At 31.7% G+C, this 23,183-nt stretch overlaps 1 protein-coding gene across 1 annotated transcript in view; it reads right to left on the reverse strand.

Annotated features, from left to right (window-relative positions):
• LOC109047728 (fibrillin-2-like) overlaps positions 1–23,183 on the reverse strand; it is a 71,964-nt gene that overhangs the window by 3,146 nt on the left and 45,635 nt on the right. The window contains 31 exon segments of the mRNA XM_042749509.1: positions 82–241; positions 2,276–2,507; positions 2,585–2,704; positions 3,290–3,418; positions 3,524–3,640; positions 3,762–3,884; positions 3,983–4,108; positions 5,272–5,508; positions 6,129–6,194; positions 7,072–7,203; positions 7,294–7,416; positions 8,679–8,798; positions 9,047–9,169; positions 9,253–9,315; positions 10,616–10,768; positions 11,336–11,461; positions 11,536–11,655; positions 13,376–13,504; positions 15,307–15,423; positions 15,503–15,628; positions 16,335–16,460; positions 16,535–16,660; positions 16,746–16,817; positions 17,779–17,928; positions 18,001–18,126; positions 19,045–19,170; positions 19,254–19,322; positions 20,653–20,814; positions 20,897–21,019; positions 22,214–22,336; positions 22,439–22,564. Of these exon segments, the coding sequence (XP_042605443.1) occupies positions 82–241; positions 2,276–2,507; positions 2,585–2,704; positions 3,290–3,418; positions 3,524–3,640; positions 3,762–3,884; positions 3,983–4,108; positions 5,272–5,508; positions 6,129–6,194; positions 7,072–7,203; positions 7,294–7,416; positions 8,679–8,798; positions 9,047–9,169; positions 9,253–9,315; positions 10,616–10,768; positions 11,336–11,461; positions 11,536–11,655; positions 13,376–13,504; positions 15,307–15,423; positions 15,503–15,628; positions 16,335–16,460; positions 16,535–16,660; positions 16,746–16,817; positions 17,779–17,928; positions 18,001–18,126; positions 19,045–19,170; positions 19,254–19,322; positions 20,653–20,814; positions 20,897–21,019; positions 22,214–22,336; positions 22,439–22,564 (3,971 nt within the window).

Here is a 23,183-nt window from a genome sequence, read left to right on the forward strand (position 1 = left end):
TATTATACCCTTTCAGGGTTAGCAGTGTGGCCATATTGATAAGAAGACAACTAAAGAGAGATGGACAGTACTCAAAAGTACCTTGAGCTCATTATCGCCAGTATTACGCCTATGCCGACCTTTCTTTCCAAGGTCACCATTGATCTTGCATTCATAGCAGGCCTCTGGTGACAATGACTCTTCGTCATCCACTCCCTCTGAGCCAAACTGACCCTGGAAGCCCACTCCTGTGATGCAGTGCCTAGAAATGAAAAAGGTGAAACATTAATGCATTCTTTGCACTTATACAGTTCAGGGAAGGGATTTCCAAATCCTGGTTCTGGAGGACCAACAACCTATAGAGCAGGGATCTACCCTGCTCCTGGAGAGATACCGTCCTTCAAACTTTAGTTCCAATGCTGCTCCAACACACCTGTCTGTAATTATCAAGTAACCCTGAAGATCTTGTTTCAGGTGTGGTTGATTAGGGATGTTACTGAACTCTGGAGGATGGTAGCTCTCCAGGAGCAGGGTTGGAGACCCCTGTGGAGTCTAGCGCTAACTTGTCCCACTGTACCCGCTTGGAAGTTTTAGTAATCATGAAGACCTTTATAACCTAGGTTCACAATACTTGGGGCTAAAGCTAAACACTGCAGGACAGTGGCACTTGAGGACCAGGTTGGACACCCCTGGTTTAGGCCTTGCCCCAAATTTTGCACTTAATGTGGACTTGCTGTCTTTGCTTGCATAGGTCTATGTAGTCCACAAGACCGTAGAGTATACCGTTTTAGGATTCAGAAGGGTTCTTGCACCCTTGTTGAGCCCATGCTGGTGTGGACTCCACATATATCTGTGTAGGAGTGCATCACCAAAATGTGAACTTGGATAAGGGATAGGAGTAGAATTTAGGACAGAGCCTTTAAGTTTCAGGCAAGTATATGGTTCTACACTACATGGCAAAAGTATGTAGGCATCCCCTTCCATTCACCAAGGAAAGACCTGAACAAAAAAGTGCATGCCAGGGCCAGTCGCATTTCCACTGTCACGTCCAGGGCTTGATTGTGCCTCGTCAGTGCTTCCTTGGGGCCAACGGCTAGGTTTTTTGGCCCGGTGAAAACCTAGGGCTAAAACGGGCCAGCTCAGGCTTGAGGAGTGGTTATGAACAAAGGTGAAGTTTCTCCGCGTCCAGAGAGCATCAGCGTTGTGGATAATTTACGTAGATAACAACTTTAAAGACTTTTAAAATAATTTTAACTCAAAACTCACTTTCTGACAGCAGCAAGTATTTGAAATAAATTCTGTTTAAGATCCAATGTGGATTATGATCCCCATACAAGGCAGAAACATTTATAAGCGATGTAAATGACCATGTGCACTAGCCATTATCATAGTAAACATGGTAAATACGATTCTTTGAAGAAATCAGACAAATCACATAGGCTATCACAATCGTGTATTTATTTAGGAAAATATTTTATCTGTCAGTAAGTCTTGTGTCTTTATACCTGACTGTCTGATGTTCATATTTAGCTCCATGTATGTTATAAAATACAGCCTATCACAATCAAAGTTTTTCTTCGGGAGCTCCCTCTGCTACTCAGGTCGTATTTTTGACGGAAAATTATAGAAATGATCATTCTTTCTAAATGAGATGTATACTGTGACTACTTAGTTGACAATAAAGATGAGTTTGAATTGATGTTTAATTTTTTTGTGTGAAATAACAGAAAATATCACTTTATTGCTGTGTGGCTAATTTTCAGTCCTGACAAATTAATTCATTATGATCAGTGTATCACACTGGCCCGACTGGAAAAGCAGCTATTGATGGTGTTTTGTCTGACGGGAAGCAAATCCTGTGGTCATGTTCTGACATCTTACAGAAAGTCTTGCCAGTGATTTTGAATGCTCAAGTACGCTTGGATGTTGGATTTTTCAGATGTTTTTGTTTAGGGATGGCGCAAAACCCTGCAGGACAGTGGCCTTCCAAGACCAGAGTTGACCTCCCTACTATATAGTGAACAGTATGTTCAAACTATTTGGGTATCCAGTCACTTTGGATGGGTTAAATGCAGAACACGAATTCTGAGTATGGAATCACCATACTTGGCTGTATGTCATGTCACTCGCTTTACCCCTTGAACTAGCTAGTAAAAGTCTTCAGGATTACTAGAAGCATCCAGGTGGGTGCGTTGGAGAAAGTTGGAGCTGAACTCTAAAAGAAAGTCGTCCTGCAGGAGCAGGAATGCACACTTGTGGCATAAACAAATATGAGCAGGCTAGCCTAAATACTCACCCTTGTCCTGCTCTGTAGAAGCCTCCGGGACATCCGCACAAGTATCCCCCGTCTGTGTTGGAGCAGCCATAGCTGCAGGGGTTATTGTTCAGGGAACATTCATTAACATCCTGGCATCCGCCAGCAGAGAGCTCAAAGTCGAAACCTGATGGGCACACACACTTATAGCTGCCCAGAGTGTTATAGCAAGATGCAGACCCACAGACTTGGTTCCCGGCACATTCGTTCTCATCTGGGTGAAAGGAAGACGCAGAAATTAAAACAACTGTGCAACAGAAAATCGCTTTTCATTTGGGTAGAAATACTTACCCACACACTGGTTCCACTGGTAGTGCTGAACATAACCCTGCGGACATCCGCAACGAAATCCTCCCAACATGTTCTGGCAACCATGTTGGCACCGGTGGTTTCCGCCACATTCATCGACATCTGTCAGAAACCAAAATCAGGTTAGCATGTGATTCTAATCTATGGTGGCATAGATCTCAGGTTATTTTGTTATTATAATATATGGTGTAATAGTTAGTGTTTTTTTTTCCGAAGTTTGAAAAGTCTCCCATTTGACGTGGTCGTAAAGAGGTTCTGTGTCTAAATAAATGAAATTGTTTTCAAGAAAAAAAAAGGAATTAAGGCCATGCCTTAATTGCATGAAATATTTTTAACACGTTAAACAGGAAAAAATTAATCGCCTGCGTAAACGGTTTTTTGACAACACAAATTGAAGTATTTTGAGAGCAGCTTGATTACGTCATTTATGGTGCTTTGTGGGAGTGCGCGGGGCTATAGACCTCTGTAGGCACGATTTGATCACTACAGCTCTCTGATTGGTGGAATTTTCTGTAAAGCATCATGGGTAATGTAATTTTTCAACCACAAATTCTGCTGTTAAACACGATTATGAACTAATGTGAACAGATGGTTTCAACAAAAGCATATAACAGCAATTAACAAGCGATATCTGCACTGGCGCTTCGTGCAAAAATATTTCAAATGGGCTCAAAATGGGAAACCTACCATCGCAGTTGATTCCGGTGGCATCCAGAGAGAAGCCCTTCTGACACTCGCAGTTGAAGCTGCCAGGGGTGTTGAGGCAGGAGGCGCGGGAGCCGCATACGTTTGGCTGATTGCTGCATTCGTTGTTGTCTATAAGATGAAGCATGGAGGCAATTTTAGCTCCAAATGACCCGTTCAATTATTAAGACTCTGGGCTAGGCATGTTAGCGGGTGGCTTGAGTTCATATCACTCACCTATGCATGCTGTCTGGTGCTGCGTGAAGCCCGAGGGGCATTTACAGGTGAAGCCACCGATCGTGTTGACGCATAGGAACTGACAGTTGTGTTGCTTGGTTGAGCACTCGTCCAAATCTGGGATGAAATAAGAAGTTTTTCATATTAGCACACATTGGTTTGATCTTTGGGACTGATTATTGCTATGACTAGATATTATCGCAGCAGGGACAATTGTACGCTTTAATTATGAGCTAACCTTTGCAGGTCTTCCCATCAGGCTGTAGGGTGTATCCTCTGGGACATGAGCACAGGTAACTTCCTTCGGTGTTTTTGCACAGGAAGTTACATGGCTTGGGCGACTGAGAGCATTCGTCCATATCTAATTGAAAAGCATCAAGTATTGCATGAAAAACAGGCTTTTAGAACCGCATCCCACTTTGACTTAAATAAGGGTTATGGTGAGCGAGGAGAACGTACCGACACAGGAAGTGCCAGTGAAGTCATTGGTGTAACCCACGTTGCAATGGCAGCGGAAGGAGCCGACGCTGTTGATGCACTGACCGTTCTTACACAGGTTAGGCATCACCTCACACTCGTTGATGTCTGCAAAAACACAGATATGGTGAAAAAAAGAAAAATCTAAATATGCATATTACATCTAAAAGAAATGCCTGAATTTCAATAAAGTACTTCTAAATAAACATCTGTAGGACTTATTAAAAAGCAGTTCTAATATTAATATAATGTTAATAATAATAAATTAAGTGTTGTTTTACACACACACACACACACACACACACATATATATATATATACTTATTACAAAATATATATATATATAATATAAAATTTCCTATGTACATTACTGGTAAATAAATATCCACATCCAAAGCAAAGAAATTGATGTGCTTTTTGTATAATTTCTACAAAATTATTACAGTGCCGAATAATTCACTAAAATATGATTTAAAAAATGCATTAATGTTAACATTCATAATTGTAAATATAAAAACGCAAAAATATATTATGAATGTATATATTTATTAAATACATTTCAAATATCCATAAACTTATTTGAGATATTAATAAAAACACGAATATATTAAAATATATTTTAAATATTTCCCATTTACATTACCAGTAAAATATCCACATCCACATTTCTGTTAACAATTATCATAAAGATAAATAATTTACTATAATAAAATGATAAAAATGCATTAATGTAAACATTTACAATTATAGATATAAAAATACATATTTTCTGAATATATATTATATATATATATATATATATATATATATATCATATATATAAATCATTAAATATGTAGTAGTTACACTTAATTTAAATAATCAAATATATTTAAAAAAATGAATTTTAAATATTAATAAAACATGAATATACATATACAAATATTTCAAATATATTGAAATATCCCAAGCAAGATATTTGATTGTTTTTTCCGAAAGGCATTATAATAATAATTTATTACATTAATTTTTTTTTTAAATATTCATTAATGTAAAGTATAAACAAATGTGAAAAGTAACACACATTTTCTAAATTGATATTTTATAAATACATTTATAAATGTATTTAAAATGTAAAAAAATAACAATCCAAAATAATTTAATAGATATTTGAATGTACATAAAATATCTGTCGAGCTTGCACATCATTGCATTGGTCTAAAAGAAGCTATTGTTAATTTTATGATAGAGACTGATCAGCTGTTTTCATTTTCTCAGCTGAGATGTCTGACCTCGGCCGTCAGTGGTGTATCCGGGTCCGAGCGGACACATCTTCTTGTACTGGATGGTGCCGGGCAGAGGACAGAGTTCACAGAGCGAGCCCCAGCCGCGGCCGGCATTACAGCAGCACTCCGACTTCGTAACGGTGTTTCTGTTAGTGGACGACTGCTGGCACATCGTCTGCAGGACCTCCGTGAAGCAGAAGCCCTTCCTGTTATCTGACAACCGCAACAGGCCAGTTAGACACAATTATTCTAATTTAAAACGGAAAATGTGTATTAAATGATTGAAAACTGGGGATTTGATTCAGTTTTAGCATTCGTTTTCATGCGATTTGTGTACACGTCCCCATTTGTTTATTTATTTATTTCACAAAAAGGGACAGTGTACATTAATCAATATTCTTGAATGTAAATGTACTCAAATTAGCCTGAAGGCTAGTTTTCATTGGTAGTCCCTTTGCTAGATATTATTAGGCCAAAAAACTAGAGAAATAAAAGAAACACAATAGAAAAACAATAACAATATTCAACCAAAAATGATAAACAACTCTCTAAAATACAATTATACAAAATTATAAAAAGTGAATAAAAATGATATGTTAATGTCTGTCGTCAGCCACGTTCTGATTGGCCTCTGACTCTTTCAGCCACGTTCTGATTGGCCGCTGGCTCTTTCAGCCGCATTCTGATTGGCCGCTGGCTCTTTCAGCCGCATTCTGATTGGCTCTGATTGGCCGTTGGAACTTTATGATTGTGATATGTTTATTTCTGTCGCATTCTGATTTGATTGCTGGGTTGTTTCTTTGCGATGTGTTCTGTTGGAGTTGGGCTCGGATCGATAGTTTCGTTAGATTCGGTGGGTTAGCTGGGTGTTGTTTTGGTGGAGGTTCTTTTCTTGCAGATCCCCGGCTTGCTGCGGCACTCGTTCAGATCTGCCAGAGAGAGAGAGAGATGATCTTAGAAGACAGACGGCAACAGCACCATGAGCACATGCTATATAAAAGTGACTTACTTGCGTAAATTTAAATTATATCCAGTATGCAATACGGAAAATGGTTTAGGTAACATCCAATAAAAATGTTACAGATTTTAATTGCATAATATTGGAGAAATTGTACCTATTATTATTTTTTATTTATTTATATAAAATTTTAAAATTATTATTTTTATTTTTTTTTTTTTTTTTTTTTTTTTTTTTTATTTTTGGTTAGGATACAAGATTATTATTTATTATAATTAATAATACATAAATAAAATATAAATATTGAATTATTTGTTTTATGCTGATTTTGCATTCAATTTTAAATATTGTTATTATTTAAAATGCATGTAAAAAATTTATCCAAGACAATATAATTGGACAAAATTATATTTCTACATTCCCAATACTCTAAATTACATTAATATTACGTGACATTAAATTATTATTTTTTTTTTTTTTTTAATTATTCATTATGAATTATATATTTTAAATTAATGTATATGCAAAAAATGTAAATATAAAAAATATATTTTGATGAAATACAATATTTACTACATTCAGTGTTATGCCAGTAAAACCATACCATATTTTTAAAATTTTCTGAAGAAAATGTATTTGTTCATGCAAAATTATTAGTCACTATTAGTTTCTACGATATTCTAGTCTTTTTCGCTAGTTTTCTTGTCCACCAGTTGAAAATCATGAGTCTGTTCTCTTGAATTACTGTCTATTTTTCTGATGACGAAACACAGGAATCGTTCTCTCTTTATAGCTTGAGCGAGTGCCTCTCTCTCTCAGACACACGCACACACGCGCTGGTTTCTCACCCATGCACCCTTCTCCGTCGGGCCGGCGTGTCATGCCTGGAGGACAGATGCACATGAAGGTGCCAATCTGGTTTTTGCAGGCCATTCCTCTGGAGTCGCAGTCATCCAGCCCCTCCGCACACTCATCCTGGTCTGCAGAGAGAGAGAGAGAGAGAGGAGTAAAGATTATCTGCACTTGCATGTGCGTGTGTGTATAATGATGATGTAGATCGTCATACGGACCTCGGCACATCCGGTTGTCGTCGCGCAGCACGTATCCCGTCGGACACATGCACTCGTACGAGCCGAAGGTGTTGACGCAGCGGAAAGCGCAGAGCAGCGGGTTCACCGCGCACTCGTTAATGTCTGAACACACAGAATAAAGACAAACACACAGATCGTAAGAGAAAACAACCACTTAATGAATGTAGTATGTGACAAAAACAAGTTTATTTTCCAGAAGAAACATCGAAACAACCTTTAAGCAAGCATCATTTATTGTGTAAAATAAATAAACAAGTGTAATTGTGTTAGATCTTTAAAGCTAAATTAATTTACTTAAGAAGCATAATTGTGTAATATATTAATACTTTATTAAGATGCATATTAAAAAATGTAATATACCCCTAAAATATAATTTAGGGGTTGACCGATATGTGTTTTTCAGGGCTGATACTGATTATTACAGATCAAGTAGACTGATAACCAATATATATGTAAAAATAATAAAAATTAATGTCAAAATAAGAATAACAGGCGCTCCGACAAAACTTTTTAAAATGCTTTTTAATTATTTTATAGGCAAATAACCGATACCAATAACCATAAAAGCTTAATATCGGTGCTGATAATCGGCCAGGAAATGAAGATTATCGGGTTGTCTTCCGTTGTATCAATTTTTTTATTTTTGTATTTTTGCTTTTTTGGTTATTGGGTATGTTATTTTGTTTTTTTATTTTAATGTTTGTAAAGTTTACAAATTTACGTACACACATACATATAAAATATTAATTGTATGAAATCATATGAAACATTTTTATAAAATTCATCAATATTTTTATTAAATTAAACAGTCATTAAAATAGCTAAAGTTATAAAATTGCGAACAATTTATTAATAATATAAACAATTTATTAAATTATTTTTTTTTGTTTATTTCAAAAATCTCAATTAAAATAACTAACATTTTTATCAAATTTAATCATGAAACAATTTCAATGATGAAAATTAAATTTTATCAAATTCTTAGATATTTCTTATATTTTTTTTTATAAATATATTTCTTATTTTATTTATGAAAACTAAATTATAGAAAACATCTTTTTATTAATTTAATAATATATTTTTATTAAATTGCCAACATTAAAAATGGCAAAATTTTATTGTAAAAAGTTTATTAATTAAACACTTTTTTTTTTTGTATTTTTTTTTTTAGAAACTTTTATATATATATATATATATATTATATATTGATATATATATATATATATATATTATATATATATATATATATATATTATTATTATTATTTTTGATATAAAAATATATGTATGTCAGTAAAAATGTTGTCATTTCTTTATTATTTACTTTTATTGTGGAATACAGTGTAGCCTATCTCCTGTCCATACCTTCACAGGTCATCATGGGTCCGGGTTCGAATCCCTCCTGACAGGAACACTCAAAGCCACCAGGAACGTTTGAGCATGTGCCGTTTCCACAGGGGTTTCCGATCGAGCACTCGTCCGTATCTGTCCAATCAACCATCAGACCATCAGAAAGGTGCCGTTAATAACCCACATAACTAACTAGTTCATCATTTACTTGAAACTTTACTTTTATGATGTTGTAAACTAAGGGATTGAACCCACAACCTTCCCGCAGTGATCGAGAAGAGCGAGAACATAGTGAATTGAGGTTAACTGGGACACTTTTAGCCAGTCGGAAGCAGAACTCGTCTCAATGAACGTGAGTTTAGTTTTTTTTTTGGTTAACTCACGCAGTTGGTTGAGGGTGTTGTAGTGGTTGTTGTAGAAGGGGGGCTCGCAGCGGAACGAGCCGTCAGTGTTGATGCACAGGCCGTTCCCGCAGATGCCCGGGTTCTCCACACACTCGTTCATGTCTGCGGAGGCACACAAGACATTAGGATGAGGATTGTGGGAAGGAAACGTGCTTTAGTTGACAGAGTTTAAGCAGTTTTCTCACCCTCACGTCCCTCGGGTCGCGGGACAGCCTCGTGGCCATAGGGACACAACGTGTGGAACGCAGCTGAGGGAGAAAAACACCACAAAATTACTCTGATATTTAAAAATACATATAGAGACATGATGGGTTTGATTTCTCATAAGTGTAATTATTAAATTACATTTACTTTGACATACTAAAATATTACAATCTAAATTATATAAAACATTTTTATTAAATAATTCAATTTTTTATTTAAATAAATGATAAAAAAGGTAATAAAAGTAAGAAATGATTTATAAACTACATAAAACATTTTTTTTATGAAATTATTAAATTACAATTTTCAACTCTGTTAGATTAAATGACTAAAATTAGTATTACTAAATAACAAATGTTTTTGTTATAAAATTTCGAACCATTTAATAATTAATATTATTGTTAATAATTATATAAACAATTTGTATTATTCAACTTTCTGTTAAATTAAACAATAAAAAGACTGTATTAAATTACTCAACATTTTGTTCAATTAAATGGTCAAAATTACCAAATAACTATTTATTTTATAAAACTGACAATGATTTTTTATATTAAATAACTAATTTACTTGTTTTGTTCCATTAAATTACCAAAATTAAAATGACAAAATTTTTATGTTTAATATTTAAGTAATTAAGCTTTTTTTTAATGAAATTATTATTTATTGTTGCATATGAGAACGATTTAAAGTATTAAAAAAAAAATTGTTAAATGATCAAAATTAAAATGACTGAAATTAATTAAACTTAGAACGATATATGAATTATATAAAACATTATTAAATTATTTAATTTAGTTACATTTTCATGAAACTACTTTTTTTGTTAAATTAAATGATCAAATATTATTACAAATTTTAAGTTATCAAATTTAAAATGATTAAATTTTTAAAATTTTTAATTATTTATTTAATTAATTTTTATTTCATTTAGTTACATTTTCATGAAACTATTTTTTGTTAAATTAAATGATGAAAAAAAATTACAAATTTTAAATGATCATAATTAAATGACTAAAATTTATAAATAAAAATTTTTTTTTTTTTATTGTTATATAAAACATTTAATTATTTAATAACATTTTCATGTTTTTTTGTTAAATTAAATGATCAAATAATATATATATATATATATATTTTTTAAATATGTAGAACTATTTATTAATATATGAGACAAAATTAATGAAGTTTTTTGTTAAATTAAATTATTATTAAATTATTATTAATTTATATGAGACAAAATTAATGAAGTTTTTTGTTAAATTAAATTATTAAAATAACAAAAATGTATCTGTAATAATTAGAATGATGTATTAATGATATAAAGCAGTTTTGTTCAGTTACCCTCGGTCTCGCGCGGACACAGTTCGCAGGGGTCGCCCCATCCCTCGCCCGGCAGCAGGCTGCAGCAGCACTTGGCTTTGGTGGTGTTGAGCGGTTTGGGGACGGAGCATTTGCCCGCTTCAAACCGCGTGAAGCAGAAGCTCTCGCGCGTGTCTGGCCACAAAAACACACACTCATGTGAGGAAAATACAGTTATATACCTCACTTCAAAGTGATGAATATTCAGATTTCTACTACTTTATATATATAAAATAAACATTATAAATGACAACTTTTATGTTTATTTAATTATTTTAATTTTATTATTTAAATAATAATATTGTATGTATTTTTTTTTAAGTAATGAATTTATGCTAAATACAACTAATAAAATATATCAACTAATGCAATTGTTAAATATTAGTGTTTAAACATTGATATTTATGAATATTAATACTTCATTTATAAATTTACATGAATGTACAGCTAATAAAAATAACAATTTTTTTGTTAAATTGAACTAAGAAAATTAAAATGACTTAAAATTGTATACAGCATAGAACGATTTATTAATTACATGAGACCATTGTTATTATATTATTAATTAAAAAAAATCATTATCATAAAAAAATCATAATCATAGCTGTTATAAATTCACTGTAAACTGTTATACTACAGTGAATTTATAACAGCTAAGGGCGTTGTTAGGCACGACACGCTATGATGAAATGTGTTTCTCACCGAAGCAGCGGCGGCCGTTGTCGGACAGCACGAACCCGGGCTGACAGAGGCACTGGAAGCTGCCCGGCGTGTTTTTACACGTGCCGAACTGACAGATGTTGGGCTCCACGTTGCACTCGTTGATATCTGTGCAGGACGGGACATGTCAGCGTGGCTCACAGGTGTGTGTGTGAGTGTGTGTATGACTGTGAAGCTCTTACCCACACACTTGTCGTTCTGCACCTCGTATCCGGGCGGACAGATGCAGCGGAACGAGCCGTCCAGATTCTGACAGGTCCCCGGCTGACAGGCGCCCGGCAGCGTCACGCACTCGTTAATATCTGACACACACAAACACTCACATTATTGCATAACAGTCCTGCTCAACACAACACACACACATTATGATCAGAGCAACTAAACTTCAGCAGCAAAGATAACAGGGTGATGTTTTTAATTATACAAGCACAAATGTATCTAATAATAGTGGTTAAATATGTATATACATTATATAATAGATATCTGCAAAATAAAATGTGTAATAAAAGATAATAGATATATGTGACCCTCTCTGTGAAATCCAGGCTAAAGTCTCAAAATCTAATTACGAGATAACAAGCATCAAAGTATGATTTCAATCATTAATTTCACTATAATTTCAATCTTTGACATGGTCTTAGTCAGTAATGAAGATATCAATGTTACACTTTCACAGAATGTTCTTTACCTTATGAAGGATGATTTTACTGTATACAGAAAACAGTAAACAGTAATTATATGTGGGTTTTTAATGTATTGTTTTTGTACATTTATTATATTTGTAAATTTGTTAAAATGTTTTAATATTTTTTTTTTAATTATTTAATATAATAGATATTACATATGTATACATTTTATTTAAAAATATTTTAATGTAAAATATAATTTTGTCCTAAATATGACAAATAAAAACATCTAATTCAATTGCAAAATATCAATATTTAAAGGTAATATTTATAAAACAAATATTTTAAAATTAATATTTATAAATATCTATTTTTATTTATAAATGAACACTAGGTAAAACTAATAAAACACCCTACATTATCTAAAAAAATACTTATTGATGACAAAATATTATATACAATTTATGAAATATTAGTGATATATATTTATTGATGACAAAATATTATATTATATTTAAAACATGTTCACATCTTATTTATAAATATTTTTATGTAAAACTAATTTTTGCTAAATACAATTAATGAATCACTATATTTCATCTAATTCAATTGTAAAATACCAATATTTAAATAAATTAATTATATATTTTATTTATAAATTTACACTAGGTAAAACTACTAAAATGCCCTACTTTATCTAGATAAAATAATATTTATTAATGACAATGTAATATAGAAAATATATAATTAAAATAGTAATATGAGACATAATAAAATATATTTTAAATGTGTACATCTTATTAATAAATATTTTATTGAATTTTTTATTATTTTATATGTACATCAAATTTGACAGTCAACACTGACAAGCTACTACTAAATATATTGTAGAAACTTATTTTGTGTAAAGCCGCTTTGCAATGATTTGTATCGTGAAAAGTGCTAGAAAGAATAAATAAATAAATATTTTATGTAAGTAAAACTAATAAAACACTCTACTTTATGTAAACAAATGCATGTTTATCAACATCTAGAATTTATTTACAAATTTACACAATTTATAAAATGCTATTTATAAATTGCAACATTATATAAAACACAAATTATGATTAATATATAAAATATATTTATAAATGTAAATATTCATATTGCTAACAAAACGTGGGATTTTTATTTTAAAGTAAGGAGTGCGTTCATGCTTATTTTGTCAAACTGTATTTTATATTAAAAAAGAAAGCGAGGTTATTTGGGTTAATTTGATCTATTGGTTTATTTGCGCTATATGGTTTTATGAAATAGATGAGTTTGTGTAATTGAAGAGCAGGAATCCCTGAGTTTTCCTGGAGATCAATGGTGTGGGGGTCTCTGCTGATGATCTGTACAGTAAGAGTCTCACCGACGCAGTTCTTGCCATCCGGCGTCAGGTTATATCCGTCCAGACACAGACACCTGAAGGAGCCCATGCTGTTGATGCACTGGCCGTTCCTGCACACCTGACTGGCGTGAACGCTGCACTCGTCGATATCTGAACACACAGCCATTCCTCATCAGAAACCACCTCTGCTTTCATTAGGATATCATACTGTACACATAGTTTGACATTTATACCCATAGATTCAGTAAGAAATGATGGTCAGTATTGTGAAAATAAAGTTTGAGTTTTATAAATTAAGGATAAGTTTCTATTGATTGTTAGTATTGTACATTTCTGTGACATTTTACAAATTTTAATTTTGCAATAGAAAAAAAAATGTTTAAAATGCAAATTTCTTTACGATTTTTATGTTTAGAGTATTAAGATGTTTAAAATATTTTTATAATATTTTTATATGTAGATAAATAAAAATCTTTGCTAAATTTCTTTTACAATATAGTAAATAGTTAATTTTATGTATTTAAAGACTTTTAAATGGTTAAAAGTCACATTAATGCAAAGTGTTAAATACCTTTAAAATTGTAAAGTTTCATTTTAATTGAAAGAAACTTTTAGGTTTTTATTGATTGTATGAGAATTTATTTTTTATATTATTTAGTTATTTTTTTATTTTTTGTTTATAGTTTTTTGATTAAATGAAGAATAAAGTTTAAATACCTTTGAAAATTGTAAAGTTTCACTTTAATTTAAGGAAACTTTTAAAGTAAGTTTCCTACTAATATGCAAATTTCTTTACAATATTAAATAGTTAATTATGTATTTAAAGATTTTAAATGGTTAAAGTCACATTATAAAGTTTAAAATACCTTTAAAATTGTAAAGTTTCATTTTAATTGAAGGAATCTTTTGTCTTTCCTGCTAATATGCAAATTTATTTACAATATTAAATAGTTAATTATGTATTTAAAGATTTTAAATGGTTAAAGTCACATTATAAAGTTTAAAATACATTTCAAAGGATAAAGTTTCATTTTAATTGAAGGAAACATTTAAGTCTTTCCTGCTAATATGCAAATTTCTTTACAATATTAAATAGTTAATTATGTATTTAAAGAGATTAAATGGTTAAAGTCACATTATAAAAAGTTTAAAATACCTTTAAAATGGTAAAGTTTCATTTTAATTGAAGGAAACATTTAAGTCTTTCCTGCTAATATGCTAATTTCTTTGCAATATTAAATAGTTAATTATGTATTTAAAGAGTTTAAATGGTTAAAGTTACATTATAAAAAGTTTAAAACATTTAAAATCATTAAATTTCATTTTGATTAAATGATAGGAAATATTTTAGTCTTTAAATGGTTTTTAAAATTTTAAAATTTAAAATTGTGTTTTGTTTATTTTTACAATTATTTCCTTTCCTTTATTCAAAAAGAACCTTTAATTTTTTTTTTTTTTCCTTTCCCTCAATGTGATTTTAACCATTTAAATTTTTTTTTTTTAAACATTCTCATTTAAATACATAATCAAGCATTTCATATCAGTGTGCATATTATCATTATTTTAGCTTTAATATGATTGTTTCATTTTAGTCTTTAATGCTGATAATATGCACATTTCCATTAAATGGTTAATTATGTATTCAAAGAGTTTAAATTGTTAAAGTCACAATACAAAAAGTTTAAAATACATTTTAAAATCATAAAATTCCATTTTGATTAAAGGAAACATTGAAGTCTTTCCTGCTAATATGCAAATATCTTTACAATATTAAGTAATTAACTACGTATTTAAAGCTTAAATGGTTAAAATCACCTTCTAAAAGGTTCTAAAATGGTAAAGTTTCATACTGATAGAAATAACTCGTAATCATATTCATTATTGTGGTATTTTTTTTATTGGTTTAGGTTTAAATTATGGTGATGTTTGTTATATAAGTTGTTTTTTTTAACCATTGCAGTCGTTGTTGTGCGTCAGCTCGAAGCCGGGGAAGCACAGGCAGTTGTAGGAGCCCACGGTGTTTTTACAGGTGCCGTTTCCACACGGCTGCCGCTCGCACTCGTCGATATCTGCCAGAGACAGTGAGATTTAGCCCATCACACGTGGTTCAGAGCGGCTGGCGTGTGAAGAGCGGCCGCAGACACTCACCCATGCACATGGTCAGGTCCGGCGTGGTCTTGAAGCCGTTGTGGCACATACAGCGGAAGCTGCCCTGAGTGTCGATGCACTCGCCGTGACTGCAGACGTTCGGGATCTCCTGACACTCGTTACGGTCTGACAACACAATAAAGCCACAAAATCAGCCAGAAATGACACTTTATGAGCATATTAAAAAGAAAGAAAAAATACATATATTTTAAAACGAAAAAAATAGTAGTAAATTAGTAATAAAATAAAATAAAATAAAATAAAATAAAATAAAATAATATAATATAAATATAATAAATTAAAATTAATTAAATTAATACATTTTGATATATATAAATAATTATATTTAGAAATTCATTTAATAATAAAAAAAGTAACATTAAAAAAAATAAGCTGTCAATAGGTGGGTTAGTTTTTGACTCCATTTGCATAAATTAAATTAAATTAAATTAAATTTGTTAAGGTGTGGCTTTCAAATTTAGTCTGCATTTAAATAAAATAAAATAAACAAATACAATTTATGTAAATAATTTTAGATTCAATTACTGCTGCCACACTGACAAGAAAATGTAAACAAACATCCCTGTAAAGTAATGCAACTAAAACAATGTTAATTAAATAAACAGCACAGATGTTTGTGAATCTGGCGCATTTTATAACGAACCCCATTTGCATATATAGCAATAACATTATTTTGTTTTATTCTGACTGAATTTGAATGCCAAAAACTAACCCATCTAATGACTGGTTAAATAATTTTTATTTTATTACATTTGTAATTCAATTTTATTTAGTAAATGTGCTAAACAGTGCTGGATGCGGTGAAACTCACCGAGGCAGGCTCCGCTGGGCGACAGCTTGAATCCGGCCGAACACTCGCAGCGGTAGCTGCCGGGGATGTTGATGCAGTTGGCGTTTCGCTGGCACAGATTGTCGCCGCTGTTGCACTCGTCGATATCTGTGGTGAACAGATGGTGTAAGTCAAGAAATACGACAGCGATCTTCAGTACAGAGGCATTGGCGCGTCGGTACCTTCGCAGATGAGCAGGATGTTGTTGTAGCTGAAGCCCATCGGACACTCGCAGCGGAAACTGCCGATCTGGTTGATGCAGACGCCGTTCGCACAGATTCCTGGGATCTCGCGGCACTCATCGATATCTGAGGGGAACATAAATGCACTGTTTGTTTGAAAGCGCTCATGCAGAGCTTATGTTGATGAAGTGAGATGTTTCAGGCAACTCACCGATGGGTTTTCCGGTGTGAATGTCGATGATGAAACCGGGAGCCTGATTTCCACACAGCAGCTGATACTCGGCTGCAGGAGACACAAAATAAACACACATCAGTGAGGATATAATCTGTGCGGAGACTGAATTTAATGCCACAGTCTCAGCAAAACAAGACCCAAATAATGAATGCTTAAATTATTTATTTTATACATTTATTTTATTTTAATTTTATGTGATGCAAAGCAAAAATAGCCTGAATTTCAATGCCAAAATTGCTTAAATGATTAATTTATTTTGATATAGTTTTTTATTTTATTTTATGCAGTGCTGTGCAATGCATTTTATTCTATTGTATTTTGTCTTGTGACTTTGAATGCCACACCCTCAGAAGCAGACCAAAATTATTTTATTTATATATTTATTTCCAAAAATGTTTTATTTAAAAAAAAAACCTAAATTTTAATGCCGCACCTTCAGAAACCAAGACCCACCTAAAAAATTTCACTGCTTAAAAATAATTTCAAAATTTAAATTTAAATTTAATTTCATTTAATTCAAAAGTAGCCTGAATTTTAATGCACACCTTCAAATAATTTTATTGATATATTTATTTCCTATTTGTTTTTATTTTACTTTATTGTGCTTTTTTATTTTATTTCATTCCATGCAAATGGAGCCTGAAGTTGAATGCTACACCCTCAGAAACTATGAAATATATTTATTTATATTTTTAATTTTATGCAGCACAACACATTTAATTTCACATTTATTTAATTTAAAGCCAAGCTATGCAAATTAAGTGTAAATTTGAATACCGTACTATCAGATAACAAGGCTCAACTAAATGAAATGATTTATATTTATATTAGTTATTTTCTATATGTATTTTTTATTTTATGCAATGCATTTTTTTTTATTTTTTACATTTTATTTTGTGCAATGCAATGCATAGTAATGTCTGTGTATTTTCTCAGCGATTTGACTTTTGTTGAATGCCACTGGCATCCACCTTCATTATGTAATTAGACATGGTTCTCCCACACTCACACGTGGCCGGCGTGGGACAGGCCTCGCAGGGTCTGTTCCAGGCTTTGCCCACGTTATAGGAGCAGCAGCACATCTTCTTGGTCATGTTGAAGGAGAGCTCGTTCTCGCAGGTGTCGTTGAAGTTGCGGTAGCACACGCTCTTTCTCATATCTGTGAAACAGAAACACGGATGAGCTCAGGAAGCTTTGATTCAGTCCTAAACGCTCGCCGAGCGGCTCTTACCCATGCAGTTGTTTCCTCCGTTCACCTGCATGTACTCTGGCGGACAGACACAGGTGTAGTTTCCCAGCGTGTTGTAGCAGGTTCCCGGACCGCAGATGCCGATGTGTGCCGTACATTCATCAATATCTGAGAGAATCCAGCAGAAAATATATCAGCATTCAGACACTCGATCGACTCCAAATCTTTCTGTCTCTCTGTTACTTTTATAGATGCTTGCAGAAATCTGCATGTCTTTATTACAATTATAAAAATTACAGTACATGCGGTAAAATTAATTAAAAATAAGTTATATAGTGTTAATAATTTCATTAAAAGTAAATTACACAAATTCATAAAAATACATGAATAAACATTCAAATAAAGTGAAATAAAAGTAATTCATTTAAATAAAATACATTCAAATAAAAGTTACTAAACGTTAAAATTATTAATTATTAAATAATTAAAAATTATACAAAATAATAAAAATAATAAAAATATTAAATAATATAAATTTAATATAAAATTAATTTAATAAAAAACCTTGAGATTTTATTTATTTAAAATTACACAAAGTAATTATTTTTTTTGATAAGTCAATGAAATTATTAAAATATTAATATAAATTGTACATTTAATTAAATTAATTGAATTACTAGAATATTGACATTTATATTTTTATATATTTTTTAATTGAATTTAAAGTTACATTTAATTAAAAGTTAATTATTTAATTTAAATTACAAAAATAAAATACTTAATTAAAAATACAAATAAATCAAGGTCACTTAACATTAAAATTCAATAAATGTAAATTTGATTAAAAAAAAATATTGAAATTCATTATATATTTAATATAAATATTAAATTGTTTAATCAAATGTTATGATTGTTATATTAATATTTCAATGTTATATTTAATTAAAAGTAAATAAATAATGCATAAATAACAATTAATCAAATAATTAAATTACAATATGTTTATTAAATTACTAAATTTACATTTAAATTGCTAAAAAATAAAAGACTAAAAACTAAAAGCTGTGTGGCTGCTGTCGGCCGGACCTTCGCAGATGCGCGTCTCCTCGTTGAGGTAGTATCCGGCGGGACACTCGCACTGGAAGCTGCCGAAGGTGTTGACGCAGTTTCCCCCCTGACACAGACCGGGCAGCTCCTGGCACTCGTCGATGTCTGCGAGCGGGACAGAGAGATTATTAATGTAGGTGTCGTTAGACTCACAGACTGCAGACGTTGCACTGTTGATCCGCTCTTACCCTCCAGGATGACAGTGATGGGATTGGGCCGGAAACCCTCTCCTCCGGGACACAGCGTTTTGTACTCGGCTGTGAGGAGACACACAGTTCATCATGAATACAATCAGTCTGTGCACATGGCAGAATGAGTGAGTGATTGAGACTGTTTTTAATTGATTGATGTTTGTAGCGATATTTATGGAGCAGAGTGAGCGACAGCTGTTATAATGATGATATTTATGTACAAATTACTATTAAATGACAGTAAATGAGACAAAAATTGTGGGAATTCAAGCTTTAGGTTTTAGTTACACATTAGTATTTTTGTTACACTTTACAAGAAACTAAAATAAGACTAAAATAAGTGGGAATAAAAAAAATAATAATTGCATACATTCTTAATAATTTATTGGCTGATGGGAAAATAGCTATATTTTACCGATATATCGATCTCCTACTTGTATTATTGTTACACTTTACAAGAAACTAAAATAAGACTGAAATAAGTGGGAATAAAAATAATAATAATAATTGTATATATTCTTAAAAAATGTATCAGCTGATGGGAAAATAGCTAAATATTTGCCGATATATCGGTCTCTTGTATTTTTGTTACACATTACAAGAAACTAAAATAAGTCTGAAATAAGTGGGAATAAATAATAAAAATAATAATAATGCATTTATTTTATAATTAATTTTATATGTTTAGCTCTGTAAATATTAATATAGCTGTTTTTTAATTTTTAAATATGTTTAAGTGAAACTGTTAATATTCCGTAAACTAATTTCATTTAATTTCAACTATTTGTGACCCTGGACCACAAAACCAGTCATAAGGGTAATTTTTTTTAAATTGAGATATATACGTCATCTGGAAGCTGAATAAATAAGCTTTCCATTGATGATTGGTTTGTTAGGATAGAACAGTATTTGGTCAAGATACAACTTTGAAAATCTGGAATGTAAGGGTGCAAAAAAAAAAACAAAAAAAAATCAAAATATTGAGAAAATTGCTTTTAAAGTTGTCCAAATTAAGTTATTAGCAATGCATATTAATAATCAAAAATTAAGTTTTTATATATTTACGGTAAGAAATTTACAAAATATCTTCATGGGACATGATCTTTACTTAATATCCTAATGATTTTTGGCATAAAAGAAAAATGGATAATTTTGACCCATACAATGTATTGTTGGCTGTTGTTACAAATATACCCCAGCGACCTAAGACTGCATTTGTGCTCCAGGGTCACATTTAATAACATTTTAACATATTCGTTATATATGATATGCATATCTCTATATAATCGTTAAATTAGCTATTTGCCACCCTGCTTTCCAGATTCATAACCGGCCACTGAGAAAAGCGATATGTTTGTACTGCTAGAGGTCAGTATTAAGGTAGTGTTGGTCATACAGGAGTTGATGGGCGGGCAGAGTTCGCAGGGGTTTCCCCAGGCTCCGCCCAGTGAGCAGCAGCAGGAGGCGCGGGTCACGCCCACCCCAATCTCAGCACTGCAGGAGATGCCTCCGTCGCCGCGGTCCAGCGTGTCCAGGAAGCAGTTCCCCACCCGCGTGTCTGACAGAGAACAGAGACAAGCCGCGTTAAGTTTACAGTGATGGCGATGAATGTGGCAGACTGAAGCGGGACGGCTCCATACCGACGCAGCCTACGCCCGACGGGTTGAGCTCGAAGTCTGGCGGACAGTTGCACAGGTAGCTGCCGGGCAGATTCACGCACACGCCGTTGATGCAGTTCACAGGGTCGAAACACTCGTTAATGTCTGCCAAAGAGAGACAAAGTGAGAAAGACACATGGTCCTGAAGAGATGAATATATCTGCATGCCTTCATTACAATTATTCAAAATTAAATACTGTAAAATGTCATTAAATATAGATTAAAAACTTCATTTGTTTTAGTACTTTATTAAAAGTAAATTACACAACTAAATACACACACACAAAAAAAACGATAAAATTAATAAGTTGCTTAACATTGAAATTCCATAAATGTGCAATTATTCAGTTAAATAAAAAAAATATCAAAATGTATTATAAATTGAAATATAAATTAAAGACGATTATTTAATTAAAATTATTTTATTATTTTATTTCAACTAAAATTACACCAATAAAATGGTTCATTAAAATAGTTACTAAACATTAAAATTAAATGTAAAAATTTATTTATTAAAATGTATTGCATTCTATTATTTAATTTAAAGTAAAATTAATGTTTTTTTTTGTTGATGTTTGCTGAACTTAATTTTGCATGTCTTTATTAAAATAAAAAATAATGTAAAAAATCATTACAAATGCTGTACTTTATTTTTATTGTTTCACCAAAACTAAAATACACAGAAAAATAAATCTTTTATAAATAAGTCATTTAAATATGAATATACAATTATTTAATCAAAAGTTTATTATTATTATTATTATTATTATTATTATTATTATTATGTCAATAAATAGTAAATCACATCAACAAATAAAATGTTATTTAAATAAATCAATATTACCAAACAATAAAATTCAGTCAATTTAAAATTAAGACAATTAATCTAACTTTATATAAATGTAATATATTTCATTCAAATATTAATCTAAAATGATTTAACTACAAATAATAATTTAATTAAAAGTAAATTACACACAAATAAACTTTTATCAAATAAATTCAGGAAAATATGTATTTGATTAAATTGTTTTTAATGTAAATTAAAATAAATATAAAAAATAATTATAAAACAAATGTTGAATATAAAAGGATTTAATTAAAATGTATTTATTGTTTGAAAGTAAACTACAAAAAATAAAATAATTTACAAAAATACAAGGCTACGCTCACATTTAGTGCCTCTATTGTCGACATTTGCTGAAATGAACACAGTCTTAAGATCTCCATGATGCATTATACCCAGGTGTGTGAGTGAGAGAGAGTGAGTGTGTGTGAGTGTGTGTGTATGAGTCTCACCTGTGCAGTTTCCTCCGCTGCGGTCCAGCTCGTAGCCGTGGTCGCAGACACAGCGAAACATTCCCGGCAGGTTCTGACACGATCCAAACACGCAGATGTTCTGGAAGTTACACTCGTCGATGTCTGCCGGACGAGACACACACAGCGGATCAAGTGAGTGTGTGTTACTGTAAGAGTGTGTGTGTGTGTGTGTGTGTGTGTGTGTGTGTGTGTGTGTCTGTTTACCCTGGCAGGCCTTGCTGTCTTCAGTCGGGGTGAAGCCCATCTCACACTCGCAGCGATATCCACCCGGCGCGTTCAGACACTGACCGTTCTCACACAGATTCACGTTATCAGCGCACTCGTCCATGTCTGCAGACAAGTACACAAACCAACAACAATCCTGCCTTTTATGTCAAGTTTTATAGCAGAAAAAGATGCTGGACAAACTAACTTAGCCTTTTATGTCAAGTAGCACCGAAAAAAAGTGGTAAAACAAAAAAAAAAATAATAATTTATATAATATTATGTCAATGATAATCATGCTTAATGTCCAATAATAAAAGTTACTGTTTCATAATATATGTGGTATACTGTTGTATTATTTATATGTATATAATACACACACATGATGTATTATATATTTACGCAGATCTGTTATGTTATATATTAATTATATATATATATAATACACATATAAGAATATAATATATAAATGTAAACACATGCATGTTAAATATATAAGTCAGTGTGTGGTGTATTTATATAGACCATAGAATATATACCCTGTACACATACATATATATGTAAAACAAAATTATATTTTGGATGTGATGAATCGTGTGATTAATACATTTACAGCGCCTAATTATATATATATATATATTATTGCGTGCTGTCAAATGATTACATGGCAATCCAAAATAAAAGGTTTGTTTATGTAATACAGGTGTATACGTACTGTGTGTGTGGGTGTGTCTTTATAGATATA

The sequence above is a fragment of the Cyprinus carpio genome, chromosome B22 (genome assembly GCF_018340385.1).
Source record: "Cyprinus carpio isolate SPL01 chromosome B22, ASM1834038v1, whole genome shotgun sequence".
Taxonomy (NCBI): domain Eukaryota; kingdom Metazoa; phylum Chordata; class Actinopteri; order Cypriniformes; family Cyprinidae; genus Cyprinus; species Cyprinus carpio.